Raw genomic sequence first — 17,209 nt, forward strand, 5'->3', positions numbered from 1 at the left:
AGTTCAAACCCATGTCTCACTATAATGCTATAGTCTGAATAAATTAATTGGCCAAAATGCAGGTGCCTGTAAGTCCATAGATACATGTGAGTCTGTAAGAGGTTAGGCAGGGGTTGCGTGAAGGGCTGGCATTATTCACTCGGACATAGGCCTCTAAATTCCACCTAACTTGTACTTTAGGCATCTAACAGCTTTTTGGGATCTTGTCCATTTATACAAGCTCTACTCACTACAACACAGCCAGGTTAGTTTCTGGTGGTTTTTGAAAGGGAAACAGAATCCAAGACTCAAGACATGACAAGAAAGTAAATAATTGTCTTTAAAACATTGACTTTTCAATACAGCTCTAAAGACTGCTGCTTGGCGTGCAACCTGTTCATAAGGCTAAAAGGTTTTGACCTGGAAAATAAAGTTCAGGGCCCACTCTACCACCTGCACTTAAAGAGAATGGTTGCACAGGAGCCTGAGACAATTTTTGAGAAGTTAGGGCTGAGAGACCGCATCTTGGCTGCATATCTAATATCCTTCTAGGGCATAATCCTGCTTCCACTGAAGTCATTGGGAATTATATAACCAATTGCACTAGGTGCTACATGATTTAGACTGTAAGGAGTACCAGCTTTTGCCTCCCAAACTTTTCAGTTTTCCTGTGGGAACAACAAAAAATTCTAGCTGAAAACATGCCAACGACCCCCCCGCCTTAGTTTCTCAGAACATGTTAAGATATTCTTAAATGTATGATGACAGACACTCTCTCTATCCAGTCTCTGAAAAAACTACCAGCCACAATAGCCCTTGAGTGACACAATGCCAGCCCTCCACTATTCATAGCTCCTTCCAACTTACACTAATCACTGGAAACTGCAGACACATAAACACCAAAACAGTCACTGCAGCATGAATTACACATAGAATCTGAAATTAAATCCTGAAGTAAGCTACTTCTTTGTATCCTGCATTTTGAACTTAAGAAAAAAAAAAGATGCTTGTGAAAGGGACCAAAAATTAATCATAAGAGAAGAATTTTAATTGGACCCAACACGGTCTAATACAGGAGTAGAACAGAAGATGAAAGAGTATCCCAAAATGACTCAGACAAGTTATCTTCTATTAGTTTGAATACATGCCACTAGCAGTGCTGCCAACTCCAATGGTCTTATGGCAGTATTTACTGTTTTTCATAAAGCTCCACCTCTTGGAGGCAGGTGATTCTTTGAGAATTTCTGCTTTCATTTACAAAGTTTTTAAGCTCTCTTAGGCTGCTTGCAGATGTTAAAACAAACAAACAAACAAACATGTTTTACTAGAAGCAGCAGTACACAACCTGGCTCTGCAACATCTGTATAGATAGGGCACTTCAGTAGCACCTTTTGGCACTTTAATAGCTGATACAATCAGCTATTAGATAAAAGTGCTAAAAGAAGCCCCACTAGAGTGCCCAATCTAAACAGATACTGGGCGAGCTGGGTCCAACTAACGCCATACTTCTTTTGGACATGTGCTGGGCTCGGTGCAGGAGCGCACTGAGGTTAAAAGTAAAGTGCCATTTTGGGGGTGGAGATAACGGGGAGGGTTTAATGTCTGCAATTAGCCATAGCTATAAAGAAAAACTTTTAAAATGGAATGAGTAATCTTAGATAGACCTGAAAAGAAAAAAAAGTATTATTCATTCTCTTGATCCTGGAGGGTACTAAGTGTCTGTAATTTGGACTGATTACAGGCACTGATAACATTTGGCATTACAGGATCCTGGCTCTTGTTTCTGTTTCCAGTGATATAATGCTAGAACTAAATTTTGTCTGCGGTGCATGTATGAATCATAACTGCAACTACCTCGGTCCAAGTACTGATTATTATATTTTCATAATGCTGTCTTTAGGTGCTTCCCCTTACCCAGGTGTCCAAATAGATGAGGACTTCTGCAGCAAACTGAAAGAAGGCACAAGAATGCGTGCCCCACAATATGCAACAACAGAAATGTAAGGCTTTTTTTGTATAGGAGATAAATATTTGATATTTGCATTTACACTGTCAGGCTGCCTAGGAGACTGGATAATGTCTAAGTCACCAAAAAAAGTGTTCTCTGAGTTAAAAACCAAAGTGCTCTCACTTTTTAAATGGTTGTTAGCTTCTTCTTACGGTCTTACCCCAAATAGAGACTTCCCCAGCTTTTTCACTGTATGAGTTTGAAAACAATTTGGTGATACTTGCAATATTATTCAAACGATTAACACGGACCCAAGCCCACAGCACCTTTCCTGAGTTGGCTGTCAGCCTTCTAAGTCCAAACACTATCAAGTGTGTTCTTCAAATGTGTTGTTTATAGCTTGAAGGAGGAGTATAAAGTTGCAAAGAAAGGCCATAAGCATTAGAAATGCAAGGTCAGTATCACTGAATTCATCTTTTTTTTCTGGACAAGGCTAACTTACATTTTCAAGAGACAAACGGATTTTCAGCTCAGCGTACAGCCTTCAAAAGGAACTGCTAGAAAGAACAGGAATAATTTTATTCATTCCTGCCCAGATGGCATGTGTACACATTCATTAACGCACAGTGGTTACTGCACATTTAATTTAAATAGATAATATTGTATAATCAAGTACTAAATGAATGGTCAGTTATTGGAGTTACTGAGCAGTAGCACAGGTGAATGTCTTTTTAGTAATGCTACTGTGCAATAGCCTAATAATACTGCTCAGTAATGTATTATCACTGTTTGTGCTGCGAAGTGCTAGTGTGCAGTTAGCATCTTGTGTAGACACACCCAGATTTAACTATACACTTGATAAGCATCACACCAGTGCACGGTGTTATCATTTTATTAACTTTGGTTGTAACAGAACAAAAGTCCCCCACAACTGCTTTGCTGATGTGGGCTCATCCCTTTATGGCAGTAACAAGAGAAGATGAAAGGAAGTTCCGTCTCTAGGCCTACTTGGTCTTTGACCTCCATGTTAGAGTCTTTCATCAGTTATGTCCAGGGCCATCCCTAAGGGGGTGCGAATTGGGGCAACTGCCCCAGGCCCTGTGTTTTGGCGGACCTCATGGAGCTGGGCAGAGCAGTGGTGGTGCAGAGCTGGGTGGAGCAGTGGCTCCATATCCAGCTGCTTGCTCCCCACATCCACCGCCACTGTCACTGTTGATGGTGGTGGCAGCTTCTGCGGGTCCGGGATTGGAGCGGGGGGTGGGGTCCCTCATGGGTTGATTTACCCTGGGCCCTGCACCCTGCTCGGGTCACCTCTGGTTATGCCAACCAAGCAGAGAACAATCCACCAAGAGTTGCATTAACACTGCAAACTTTTTTATAGGCTACCAACCTGGTCAAACAATGGCAAATTGCATTCAGTACCTGCCCTAGAAGTACCCTGCTACCAGTCTGAAGAATTGGATATCTAAGGAATCTGGTTCCCCAGTTTCATCTCAAAAAAAGATACATGTGTTCAATAGACATGGTAACTGGTATCTTGATGAGTACTACTGGAGCACTTAGCTTCTTAAATCTACCTTGTAAGCAAAAGCTCTGAGCTTGTATCTGATAAATGAATATTGTCTCAGAACATGCAAGCTTTAAAAAACAAAACAAAGCTCTAAATGATAAAGTATCAATCTGCAGTGCCAACTCCAGCTGAATCACAGAAATCAGAATGCACTTTTCTGCACAAAACATTTAGGAAAAGTACAGACCTTGGATAGTTTCACCTCCCTAAGCAAAATTGAATGGTTTCTAGGTACCTTGTCCAGATCTCATTTTGTTGACCTCAGTGACAAGACACAGTAACACTTACCAAAAAATGTTATAAGGAGGACTGAAAGTATACAAGTCAGTCTTAATCATCTCTGGGAGTATAATTTACCAGTTCATTTTATTATCCTAATGACATTTAATAAAAGCTTTTTTGTTGTTTCAAATATTTTATTGCAGGAAGGAAAACTAAACTTTGACCAATACAAGGAAGTGAAGCATTCATATGTCATCTTATGGTGCCTTACATGAGACATTGTCAGTTAAATGTATGCTTAATACAATAGTTTAAAGTTTTTGTTAAGAATAAAAAAAAGGCTCTGTTAATTTAATTATCCTCATTTTGCAACCTTCCTGAGTTGTATTGCCTTTTAGGAAGCATCTGTTCTCCCAGAAATATTCTTTTTTTTTTCAAAACCTCCTCTTTTATTGTTAGTAAGAGTCTCTGGTATTGGCCAGGTTAAAATACATAGGCCCTTTGGACTTTCATAGGTGCCTACCTCTTAATAACATAAAATTGCCAATTACTGGGTCAGACCATAGGTCTATCTTGCTCAGTATCCTGTGTCACACAGAGGCAGAGAGTGGATGCTGAAAGGGAAGATGAACTGGGTGTGACCAGGATTTTTTCCCCGCCATTCCTCTCTCATATGCAGCCTTCGGCATTTAAAGTCACAGAAGTTCTTATTCAAAGGCTGTATCCCTAACCCCTATGCTCGATAGCTACTGATGACCCTTTCTTCCAAGAATTTGTCTAATCCCTTTTTAAATCTGGCTAAACTGTCAGCTCCTCCAACATCTGGTGGCAATGAGTGCCACACTTTAATTACATACCATGAAACAGGACTTCCCTTTGTTAGTTTTACCTTACTACCTGCTAGTTTCATTTTGTGATACCTAGCTCTTGCATTGAGACAAAGTAAATAATAAATCCCTGTTTACTTTCTCTTTGCCATATAGTGTTCTGTAAACCCTTCTCACCCCCCACCCCCAAGTGTCTCTTTTCGAAACTGAATAGGACTAGCTTCTTCAGTCTCTCCTCATATCCACCCATGCCACTAATCATCCTTGTTGCCCTTTGCCCTCATTCTCTGTACCTCCTTTTTGAGGTGCCCAGAACTAAGAGCATAGTATCCAAGGTGCGGAGCACCACAGATTTATAAAGGGGCATGATGATACTTTCAGTTTTGTTTACAATTCCCTTAATAATCCCTAACATTTTGTTTGCCTTTTTTATGGTTGATGTTTTTAACCAACTGTGCACAATGACTCCCAGATGTCTTTCCTCTGTGGTAAGACCTAATGTAAAGCCCATCGTAGTATATGTATAGTTTGGGATATTTTTGCCCAAGTGCATCACTTTGCACTTTTCTATACTGAATTTCATTTGCCATTTAGTTGCCCATTCACTCACTTGTGCCAGATCCTTCTGTAGTTCCTCACAGCCCACCTTGTTCTTCACCACTTTAAATCATGTTGTATCATCTGCAAATCTGGCCACCGCTACCTGTCCATTCATGAACATGGTAAAAAGCATGGGTCCCAACCCTTCGGTTTACTTCTTTCCATTCTGAAAACTGACCATTTATACTCTATTTTCGCTTTCTATCTTGAAGACAATTTCTAATCCATGAGTGGACATTCCCTGCAATCCTATGACTACTTAACATGAATGACAATAAACAAACCGACTGTTAGGATACTGCCATTACAACATTAATATCACTGATCTGCTAGTCTAAACAAGAAAACAAACAAACCCAGCTTTAACACTGAGTATACTCATTTTTGCTTTATTGTTACAGCTACCAAATCATGTTGGACTGCTGGCATGGAAATCCCAATGAAAGACCAAAGTTTTCAGAGCTGGTTAAAAGATTAGGGGACCTGCTTGAAGCAAAAGTGCAACAGGTAGAGAAATAAAGAACATTCACCAATATCTCTGTACACAATGCCTCTGTACACAAAGAGTGGATTATCTGGGTAGTAATTTAATATATTTGTGTGCATTTAGGATGGCAAGGACTATATTCCCCTAAATGCTATATTTACTGCAGATACTGGGTTTGCATATTCAAGTCCTACTGCACCCAAGTCTCCTTTGAATGAAGATGTATCTGCTCCGATATCAAATTGTGAAAGCACTGAAAATATGAGGTAAGGTGGGAAATACTAAAATGCTTACTTTATGACATTCCAGCAACTAGGTATAAGAGAGTTTTTCTCCAATGTAGCTTTGATTAGGGGATTAGAAGAATAAAAATTATCCTAAACTTTCCCCTGCCTCAAATAAAAGACTCAAAGCATTGGGGGTGGGGGTGGGAGGGAGGTGTTGTATATAATCCTCACCCTTAATTTTTCTCATCTTCCCTGATTTCAAAATGGCAACTGGTGCTTCTCTCCTTTCTTGTTAATCCCTCAGTCTAGCAGATGTCCAGTGCCTCCCATCTCATCAACACTTGCCTTCATTTCAAAATTTCATTTGCTCTGAAATATGCGACAAATTCTAGGTTAAATAATCCCACAGAACTTTACAGTATCAGTTGTGGATGAGGCTTGGCAGAGGCTGTTATGGCTTCTGAGACCTATAGTGAATTTGGGGTCAGGGTCAAACAGAAGGTAACCTACTGATAGACTGTGGGGCAGGGAGATATGTTAAAAAACCCATTGAAGAAGGAAAACAGTGGCCTTTTATGAACATAGGAATGTAGCCTCACTAATTACTCTTATTATACAATGGATTGTATATGTGCAAACCATTTAGCTGTCATTACTTTCTTCTTTTTAAAATATTGGAAAAGTTCACTATTTTACTTTGTTCTGGACTGCCCATTTTACTGCACACTTGCTAAGGTTTCACCAAATAACTATTTATTTCTCTTATGCACTCTTTCTTTTTGCTTGTTGAATAGATACATAAATACGTTCAAAATGAAACCAACCCAAAGAGTGAAGACTTTTAAAGAACTTCCAGTCAAGAATACCTTTGTATTTGATGTAAGTGACACCTGGCGTAAGTGAAATGCGTCTGGGTCTTTATTCAGTTATTTTTATTAGCGCAGTGCAATATTATCTATTTTTAGAAAAGAGGGGACTTTTTTAGAAACGCTGCTGTAATAGGCTAAGAGCTGAAGAACGCAAGACAAGGAGTAGCAGTGTATCCTCAGCAGACTGGCCAGCTTAGTTGAGTTCCATGACCTGACCTGCAATCGGTCACAGAAGCACAGCCAACAAATGCTGCGGGAGTTGCTAACCAGGGTCTTATCAGATCTGAGCAGCCTGATAATGCAGCTTCCAGTGTCTAGGATTTCACCTCAGAGTCGCGTGTGTAAAATCCGTGGGAAGGAGGCACTGGGTCTGAGTCTTAACAACCTAAGTCTCATTGAATATCAATGCCTAAAATGTGACTCAGTAAGAATAGGCAAGAGCACCGAATTCAGCTCCACACATCTAACTTTGCTGAGTACTGGGTTCCTAGCAAGGTGCAGCTATGTGTCCTACAGGCGGGCAGCATTAGCACTAGTGTAGATGGGGGCATATCTATGACTCAGACCATACTTTACAAAGGTTTAGGGGAGGAGTTGTATTTCAGCTTCACACTTAGGCTTACCATATCAGTTTCCCTATCTCTGCTGTTGTGATCCCATGGAAAAATTAAACTAAGTTAACCAAACAACTGTATTCATAAGAGACACTTTTTGTTTAAAAATTCACCTTTGGGTTGGTTGCATGTGTGAGGTCAGTGGGAGAAGGCACTTTGAAGCTCTGCTTATTAAGAACCAAAGTCTCACTGAAAGTCAGTGCCTGAAATGTGACTCACTAAGAACAGGATTTATTTGTAAATTAGTCTTTTAACGCTAAGTTTCTTCCTTCTTTTGTTTTCAGGATTACCAAGCAGACAGTGGGATGGTGCTAGCTTCAGAAGAACTGAAACGCTTCACTTGGGCAGACAGCAAACAAAAACAGATGTTCTTTGGGTCTGTGTTTCATGCTCCCCACCTTTAGAAAGAAAAACATGAACAGTGAAAGAACTGAATGCTTTTGTGCTAAATCATGCTAGACATAGACACCCCATGGTCTCTGTAAATAAGTTAGTCACCAAGTATGCTTTATAATTCAATGCCCACAGCTGAAGGACCTGGACACCTTTTAGCAAATGAAAAACAATATGGGGAAAACTCCCCGGAGGCAGTGTCACTGCCTTTTACCTGCCTCTTACATCTGTTTTTCACTTGGTTGAACAGGTGTACTGTGGTTGCTGCCTATCAGAAACAAGTTCCATATATGATAGTGTTTTTGCTAGGTATGTCTTATATCTGCTCCTGGGAGACACCAAGGATCCCTCCAGCAGCAATTAGTTTAACAATGCTTGTTTTTTGCCATTCTTTTCCATGAGTCAGCTAAGAAGAGCCCATTTAAGACCCACAGGCTCAGGATGCTAAAATGGCAACTTTACAATAGATGGATGTAAGGGCCTCATTTCTCTTCCTGCTGTTAAGCACTTTAATATATTGGCCACCTTCCTCTGTCTAATTCCTGACAGCTGCCCAAGAAGGGAACTGGGGCTGTCCTGTGAAAAGTACTGTACACACAAACTATCTCTAGATGGGAAATGTTTTTTTTCCCTCAGTAATAGTGGTTTCTCAGTTCCAGGGCCATTATGAGACTGTCAGTCTTAGACTAGTTTCAGTTCCCAGCTTCCGGTCAGCTCACAATGTAGAGACTGCCTTGACCAGAGGGATGATTCATTTTACGCTGGCGTTAGGTCATGGCCATTATTTCATCTTGATTGTGCTGGATTTGTCAGCAGCTTGGAAGTGGAGCACACAGGTGTGGCATGGTGTTTCTGAGTGACTGTAGATGACAGAATCCTTGCTAAAAAAACAGAAATGATATGCTTAAAGGAAAACAGTGATTTTCTGTATGCTTTTTGTTAAATACAGGCAAGGAGAGCATTTGGCTGGGGATGTACCCAGAATGTGTAGTGATAAAGTGGAAATGTTATATTGGCAGGAATTTGTAGTGGGGCATTTTTCATTATTGGGGCAGCTAGGGTTATACCGGTCATTGTGAAAAAGTGCTGATACAATCTTTACACTACACGCACCCCCCCAACACCCATATGCTGCAGGAAAGATTATTGTATTAATGTTTATAGCATTTTCATTTTCTTATGATTTTTTGCATCCTGGTACGCTATGGCACTTTTATGGTTTCTTGCAAGCCAGGTACTCTAATCCCTATAACTTTTTTAGCATGTAGATTGTACAGGGATCAGTAGAACAAAATTTTCTTAGAAATGGTATTAAATAGACACGTGAAATTTTTTAAGTCTGGTATCTTGAGACACCCTGAGGCTAGAGACAAGTGCTAGTTGACTTACTGAAAATGTGACAATTTGTCTACTTCAGTAGTGTATGGCTCCTGTTTCTCAGACTGATTTATACAGAGCTGCATGTCACCTGTTCTGTAGTTCAGTAAAGTCTTTTTGAAAGGACTTTTTCAGACGTAGAAAAGAAGCCAAAGTATTTTTTAAAGAACAGGGGTGGTTATAAGTGTGAGAATTATTTTTCTTCTATGACATAGATCAGTTGGCAGGAGGGGAGATAATTGAAACTGCATAGTAAAAAGCAATGGGTAACAGATGTTATTTGTTGATAGCAGATGAGTATTTGAGCTAGAGACCCCATTAGGCTGACTGGTATGCCAAGACACCTTCATCTAAACTAAAAGGAAAAGTGAGATACCATGCTAGGTCAGACCCTCAGTCTGTCTAGCCCAGTATCTCACAAGAGTAGAGAGCAGAGAATAAGGGGAAGAGTATGTATGCTGGGCCAACTCATCGTGATCTATAAGTTGGCCACAAACTCCTGGAAGACTAATTCAGGCTCAACATTAGAAAAAACTTCTTCACAGTCGGGGTATCCAGACTGTGGAATAAACTCCCTCCAGAGGTGGTGCAATCACCTACCCTGGAAATCTTTAAGAGGAGACTAGACATTCATTCACTTTGTTGGGGTCACCTAACTCCCAGTTATCTTTCCGGCTTGGTGCAGGGGGCTGGACCCAATGATCTTCCAAGGTCCCTTCCAGCCTTACAATCTATGAATCTGTCCCCTGCCCTTGTTCTCTTACAGTTTCCAGCACTTAGAGGCCTAGGAGGTCCTAATTTGGAGCTTGGACCCATTATTATGAAGTTTAATACCTACTGATAGGTCTATCTTGCATGAATTGCTTGTGAATCTAATTGTCATATTCTGCAATACCTTGAGGCAATGAGTTTCACAAGTTAATTACATACTGTACAAAAAAGAACTTTCTAAACCTGCCTCCTGATAATTTCTTTGCATGTCTCCTACTTCTACTGTTGTAAAAGAAGGTAAATACTAAAACACCATTTACTTTCTCCACCACAAAGGAAAAGAATATTGCAAGTCTACTAGGCTACGGACAGACATTACACATAAACTGGTTTAAGTGATCAGAAACTGGTTTAAACCTGTAACAGAACAGATGTTCAGTGCACATAAACCAGTTTGAAAATGGCTGAAACTGACTTGAGATAAACCTGGTTGAATGTAGTATCAGACTTAATTGATATGGGTCAAACTGTTTTATGCAATGTCTATCCCAGCCCCCTTGTTCCCCCAGACTCCCCCAAAATCCCAGCATGCTCTCTGGGTTGGGCAGGGTTGTCTTCTCCACGGAAGAGCTGGGCCCTCCCCTCTGCTCCCTGGTTGGAGCTCTGGCAGAGACTGCAGCTACAGCAGGGTTTGCCTGGCTCCCCCCTGCCAGTAAAGCAGGAATCCCTGCTCCCATCTGCCACAGCACAGACCCTAGCCCCATGGACCCTAGGCATGTGGTATGCTAGCTAATGCTGAGAGGTGTCTGTGTGCATCTCCAGTTTCACTGGGACATGCAGAGAGAGCAGTAACTGCTTAAGGCTTTTTGGAGCTAATCAACAGGTCAGCTGGTAAGCTGTTTAAGAAGAGTTTGAACTAATGGAGAAAGGCTACTGTTTTTCTGATGGGCTGATAAACACTTATCAGCTCCCTACTGGCTTGCTTGCCTGTCAGTTTGTTGCAGACAGTATAAAAAGGTGGGGAGGAAGATTGAAAAGCTCTGCATCATCAACAGATGCATGCCCCCCAACCCCCTTGGCTCAGAGTGCTGTCTGGGGTCTGGCGACACTCCTGCTCCTTAAGCAGTGAGCGGGGAAAAGCCTGGGATCGTGCAGGTGGACCTCCCTAATCAGAACTTCCTGCCAGGGCCTGGCCACACCCCCACTCTGTAGAAGGGAAAGGAGGGCTAATGCCCCCCAGGTTCTAGCCTGAGCCACTGCAGGCGTGTGCCTGAATTTCCTCAGTCCAGAGAGAATGTCTGTCTGGTTACAAACAAGTTCAGCCTAGCCAGGTTAGACTATCCTGCAAAGGTTGAATCAATTCAAGCTGAGGCTTTTTGAATGTCTATTGCTAGCCCTAAAGACATAGAAAAATAAGTTAAGACCTGAGCTGAAGCTTGTTAGCTCAATTTGCAAGATTGTAATAGTTGCCTAAGAAGATATAAATATTTTATTTTGATTAATGCTGCCTCCACCATTCTTAAGTTCAAGGGACTGGGGAAAGAGATCCAACTCCAGTCTTATGCCTGGCATAAAAACCCTGGATCAGAACAAACAAACTCTAAACTGAAATTTACTTCTAAGGTAGGAAGAGCTTCAAACTGCCCTGAACTCCTAAACTGGGAGAGTACTGCCTAAACTAAACTATTCCTAAGGACAGAAAGAAGACCCCAAACTACAACCAGCATCTCAAACCTACCCCAAATAGTCAAATGATACTCCCAAACTAAAACAAACAGGTTGTGGCTGAAGCAGACTCTATAGAACCCTAGCAGCTGCATTCCAACCCTTTCCTTCCCCTCCCAAGCCCTTTTTGCGGATCAGCCCTCTCCATCTGGCTCAAAATTGGACCTGACCATCAAGCACAAAATTTACAGTTTCTCTTTGAGTGCTGTGCTGGAAGGTTTTGCTCAAGGTAACACCACCACCAGCATCTCATTTTTCTCAGTCAGGCATAGACTAAGTACTCTGGGGAAGTTAGCCACGGCAGGAGCTTGTAGTAGCACTAGAACTGGTTCTAGTCCAGCAGCTTAGGCTAAGTACAGACAGTTAAAATGCCTAAGGTTGATTCAATTCAGTCTTTGCAGGTTAGTCTAAGATGCATAGATTACCTTGAAATAGAAGTGAACAGACATTTACTTTTGCTTCAGGAAATGCAGCCACATGCCTGCACTGACTCAGGCCGAAACTGGGAGCTGCTACAGCACAGCAGCTCTGGCTGTGTGTTCATGTCCTCTTCCTGCTACCTGGAGGTCTCTGGGATTTTCATTCCAGAATTACAGCAGCAGGACTCTGCAGGGTTGCTCATCACTTCCTCTTCCTGCTTTCAGGTGCTTCTGGGATTTGTAGCCCACAGTTGCAGCTAGAAGTAAGTTTGCATGGAGAAAGTGGTGTTTAACCCCCTTCCCTGGTCCCAGATGGGGTTTGCTGGGGGGCACCCCCCTGCAGTCTGCACTTCATCCCCAGCTGGGTTTGCTACCCCTCCCTCCCCTTTGTCACCCAACCCTCACTGCCCCAGCTAGAGAGCAGAAGGGTGGGGCCAGCCCTGCTCTCTGGACCAGACAGCACAGCCCATGGCTGGAAAGCATGCTGGCAGGACTGTGAGTTAACTTGAACTGGAAGGGGTCTGGGACAGAAGTTTCATAAACTGGTTTGACCTAAATCAGTTCAGTCTGATACTACATCCAACCAGGATATTCTTTAAACCAGTTTCAGACATTTTAAAACTGGCTTATATGCACTGAGCTTCTGTTCTGTTGCAGGTTTAAACCAGTTTCTGATCACTTAAACCAGTTTATGTGTAACTTCTCTTCCTAGCCTTTGTGTTTCCTTGAACCTTTCTGTAGCTTTGAGGTTACCGAGTGCTGTTGTGCTGTGGAGGCCTGCCACTACTGGATAATTTTCTTAAAGCTCTGATGTTATGCAAAAACTGCAAAAGCTCAAACATTCAGTTACAAACTGAGCTTCAGGGAAAAAGCAGGAAAAAGATATGAAAGCCAGGTGTGAATAAAGAACTTGCCTGTATTAATCATAACTACTTATGGCTGATGATCCTCTTTGAATGCACAGATGTGCTAATATTGGTGTTTTAACAGGAGGAAAAGGGGAAGCAGCCTTACAAAATGTGATCTGCATTTGCCTTTTACCAGCTTATTGCACCTGAAGGACTCAACAGAGCCTTGCAGTGTGATATGCCCCTGCATTTCCTGCTTAACCCTTTTACAAAGTCACTTCCTTTGGCCTTCATTTTCTGATGACTGGTACATACAGCTGCACAATTTATCACTGAACTTCTACTAGTGTGGCTCTCTCTCTCTCCACAGAGCTGCAGGCCTAAGATAAAACAATAGGTCAGATCTTCAGAGGCCATGTTAAATGCCATTAACAGGTGTATATGTGTGCACAGTGCTGACTCAGCTCGGTCCCTGAGAGCGCCTTCCTTTGGAGAGCTGGTAGTAAGGTGACCTTGCCAAACATCTGCCTCAATGGCTTGAAGTACAAGATACTAGTGTCCCACAGGAGCTGGTGCTACTGCCCCCGCCCCTCCACCTTTCACTTTCCCACATATGAAATGCCTTGTGCTAAATATCTCAAGGCTTCAGAGCTTCATTTTTCTTGAAAGGTTTTATTGCACAAACAAAAAAACGGTAAGCCTCCTTCAGCCTTGTGGCTCAGGCCAGTGCACTCACCCGCCTTGTGCAGATGAGATGATGTGCTCATGATCTTTTTAACATCTCACCTGTTTCAATTCTTGAACCAGCTTTCTTGAACACTGACAGCTTTAAAGCATTTTACTACACACTATGAAGCAAACAGTAGCATATAGGGATTTGAGAGGTTAGGGGGTTACATCGTGTTATGTCACGGTTGACAGTAGTTTTACTAGGTTAGATTATGGATTTGTATAGGGATAATCCTGCCTCAGGCTGGTGGTTGAACTACATGACCTATGAAGGTCTCTTCTTTTCTATAATTTCATGAATTGGGTGGTTGCCTTTCACAATGCTTCTTTCACCTCAACTATGACTTTCCATGCAATTTTCATGCACTAAGAGCAATTTCTCTTTCTGCAGTCTGAAAGCTGGCAGCAGGAGCAAGGAGTCTGTTTTTTCTGGAATGACCAAGCCAAGTTTCTTCAGTTTCAGCTGCGGCCATCTCAGTGAAGCTAGTCGAAGACTTGCTTATGGCAGCTTGGTGCTGGAGAAGATGAAGACGTGCAAGTCTCCCCCTCCTGCCATGGTCATGGACAATGCCATGGTCTTCTATTCCCAACCCCCTGTGTGAAGAACTGCTTAACAAAGATTCAGAATATGGATGCAAAAATGCTTAGAGCCCTTTCAAAAGGGCAGCAGCTGGTGCTTCAGTAGTTGTGCACGAACAAGCTGAGAGTGAGTCAAATGCAGCAAATGCAAATACACTAGAGTGTTAAAGTTGGAGTGACTTGCTGTATTTGAATTGTTCTCAGCTTGTTCACATGTAAGTTAGAACATACTAGCTGCAGCCCTTTTAAAAAGGCTCCATCCTCTTTAAGCCTACTTTAATCTGAAACATGTTCCTCCTCCTCCCTCCCCCCCCGATAAACTCTCAAATTCAAAAGCTTAAATAGCTGTTTTTTGAGCAATCTGACCTGTTTTCTCTCCCAGGCACTGACTGAAACTCAAATGACCTGCTTTCTTTCAGAGCGCATTGATTGCAGCACGTGTGTAAAACATTTTAGAGCCTTAGTGCTAAGGCCAAGGGCTTGGCTTTCACAAATGTCCAACACCTGTAGTGCTCAAATACCTAGGTTTGCCTGCTCAGTAGTTCAGAAAATTAGGCACCTAATTGCCATAAAGACCCCAATTGACTTCTGGTTCCCCCCAGGCAGCAGTGGAAGATCTGACTCCCATACCAAGTGCAACATGTTATTTAAGTGGCATCCCAACCATTTAGGAGCATCAACATTTGAAAACAGGAACCCAATTAGACTCTCCTTAAGGATAGTGTGGTGAAAACAGTATAGTACCGTTCATGCCAGTGTCGGTGAGACAGAGTGGCAAGTGACTAGATGGCGACCTTCCAGGTTGCATATACAGCGAGCCCTGCAATCCATTTCCAGGGACTGAGAAGTTCCAGTACAACAGCCTTTTTGTGGAAGCCAAGTTTACCTGCATAGGACTGGGAGATGAAAGCACTTTTGGCCCCAACTTCTTTTTTCAAGATCATCAAGGCTTTGTACTTCAAGTCTTATGGAAAACTAATGCTTTGAGGGGCCTCCAGTTCTGGTAACCTAGGACTTAAGTTTTAACTTAGCAGTTCCCACACTGGTCTGCAGACCAGTTAGAGCAAAGATCACGCTACCCCCTCCCCTACCCTTTCAGTGAAAATCTTGAGAATGAAACATATTGGTTTACATAAACAGTTAGAAGGTTAACAATGGTCAAAAAAGTCCAGTGGTCACTGTCATGCCACTTTCTTAGACCATAAGAAGAGTCCCTTGAACTAGGAATTTCTACACATGCTCTGCAAAGTGCAGTCAAGGATACAACAATTAAACTTGATTGAATTAATACACTGATATGCTTTCTCAAGCTTGATCAGATCAAGCAAATCATCTTGTACTTCATCATTCTCCCCCTCAATGTGCACTGGAAATATTTAAACTTGAGATGCTTAAGCTAAATTTATTCTATGATACCCGCTGGGCTGTCTAATATATTGCACTGATTATCTCTTACTTATGGGAATCTGTCAGCAATGTAACAAGGTAGCTAATAAGTTCTGTATATTGCTAAAATGAAAAACCAGTTATTAGATGGTGGGGAAAAGATTACTCACCAGTAACTAACGCTGTGTCTTTTGGTGGTGATGGAAGCTCTTCCATAAATGCAACTGAATTTCAAATTCTCTTAATAGTATTTGTGTATTGTAGCAAAAGTATATCAGCAATGCACCTCATATTGTTTGCGTAGCAACTAAGAAAGGAAATTTGTCCTGGACTTTAAAAGCTGTAAAGATGCATTATTCCCCATAAGCTTTGTATGCAATATTAAAAGGCCTTCATAAAAGGTTTATAACAAGTTGGGGGAGAATATTTTCTGCTCTTTTTTTTTAAAGGAGGAAAACACCTTTGTACCAATTATTAAAGAGTGTTTTGTAAGTGTCACTCCTTAGCCAGCTGTTCTAAAGAATGCTCTGTGACTGGCATCTATTCCTATCAAGGGACTGTGATACTGTCTAACTGTGACAATGCATAGTCTCTCAGTGGTGGAGAAATTATCTTGATCAAAATCCAATGGGCAATACCCACTTTCACTATAAAGAATGGATAGTATATCTCTGAAGGAGGGTTGCATAATGTAAATAGGAATTAAATATGCTTTTTGTGCATAAATATTTAAGAACTGGAATACAAGATTACTTTTATATGAACTTTTAAGTTTCTTGGGACATGAATAACGCACACTTTTTCTTACACGTTTTTATATAATAATTGATTGCTAGAATCCTACAATAAACTTTACACTTTGAAAGTCGTTTTAAAGTTTTGTATGGGTGATTTGAACAGATGGATTAGAAGACTCCATTGAGACAGTGCTCCCAAATATGCTGATGGCTTTATAGTCAAATAGCAACACCCATGTTTTCTGCAAAAATATACTTCCCACAAGGCACACAAGTGCTATGTTGGACAGTGATTACAATGGCTTGCATGTGAAATGTATAAAATGCACTGAACTGAAAGGTAAGATGGTGTCTGCTACTGCTTCAAGATGTTACTTTACTGGCTTTTGAAAGCCATCTGCAAAGAAAAGCCACTCCTTCCAACATTTCCCTCAGAAAACTGAACATTATCTGGTCAGTGTTTAACTTCTGCCTCTTCCTCTACTCCTACATTAATCCACACCTCTGAAGCAGAGTGGTAAATTGGCAGCAGCCTCTAAGATGCCATGGTAACCCAACACAAAACCTCTGAGCAAATATAATGAGAAAAATCAATGTCAGAAGCACAGAGTAGGTCACAAGAGCCAAAGTCTCATGGCAGTGGTAGTGCTGAACTGCTATCTTGTTTTTCATGCGTCTGTTGGCTCTGTGCATGTCTTAACTTACCTTTTCTGATTTGGAGTCTTGTGCAAGGCTTCATTTATTTAAAAGCTCACTTGGAAAGACATATCAGAAGGACACTGGAAGAATGATTGGCCATGCTTGGTATAACTTTGAATATGATCAAGAGAAATTTGTTTTGTACTGATGCCTCATGTACTGTGCCTTTATGCCAATCTAAGGGAGATTTACCATGACTGGCTGATTCTTGCTTTAAATTCAAAAAAGAATCTCTAGGAGGCTACTTCAAGCTGCCATTCAGT

At 41.5% G+C, this 17,209-nt stretch overlaps 1 protein-coding gene across 2 annotated transcripts in view; it reads left to right on the top strand.

Moving 5' to 3' along the window:
- Positions 1-16,372, top strand: part of FLT1 (fms related receptor tyrosine kinase 1) — a 155,907-nt gene extending 139,535 nt beyond the window's left edge. For both annotated transcript variants that reach the window (XM_090028283.1, XM_090028293.1), the window contains exons 25-30: positions 1,880-1,979; positions 5,548-5,653; positions 5,757-5,899; positions 6,655-6,739; positions 7,628-7,719; positions 13,937-16,372. In XM_090028283.1, coding sequence (XP_089884409.1) covers positions 1,880-1,979; positions 5,548-5,653; positions 5,757-5,899; positions 6,655-6,739; positions 7,628-7,719; positions 13,937-14,147 — 737 coding nt within the window. In that variant the 3' untranslated portion in view covers positions 14,148-16,372. The remainder of the gene's footprint in view (positions 1-1,879; positions 1,980-5,547; positions 5,654-5,756; positions 5,900-6,654; positions 6,740-7,627; positions 7,720-13,936) is intronic.
- The last annotated feature ends 837 nt before the right edge of the window (positions 16,373-17,209 follow it).

Source organism: Crocodylus siamensis, chromosome 1 (assembly GCF_052110815.1).
Source record: "Crocodylus siamensis isolate JL-2025a chromosome 1, ASM5211081v1, whole genome shotgun sequence".
Taxonomy (NCBI): domain Eukaryota; kingdom Metazoa; phylum Chordata; order Crocodylia; family Crocodylidae; genus Crocodylus; species Crocodylus siamensis.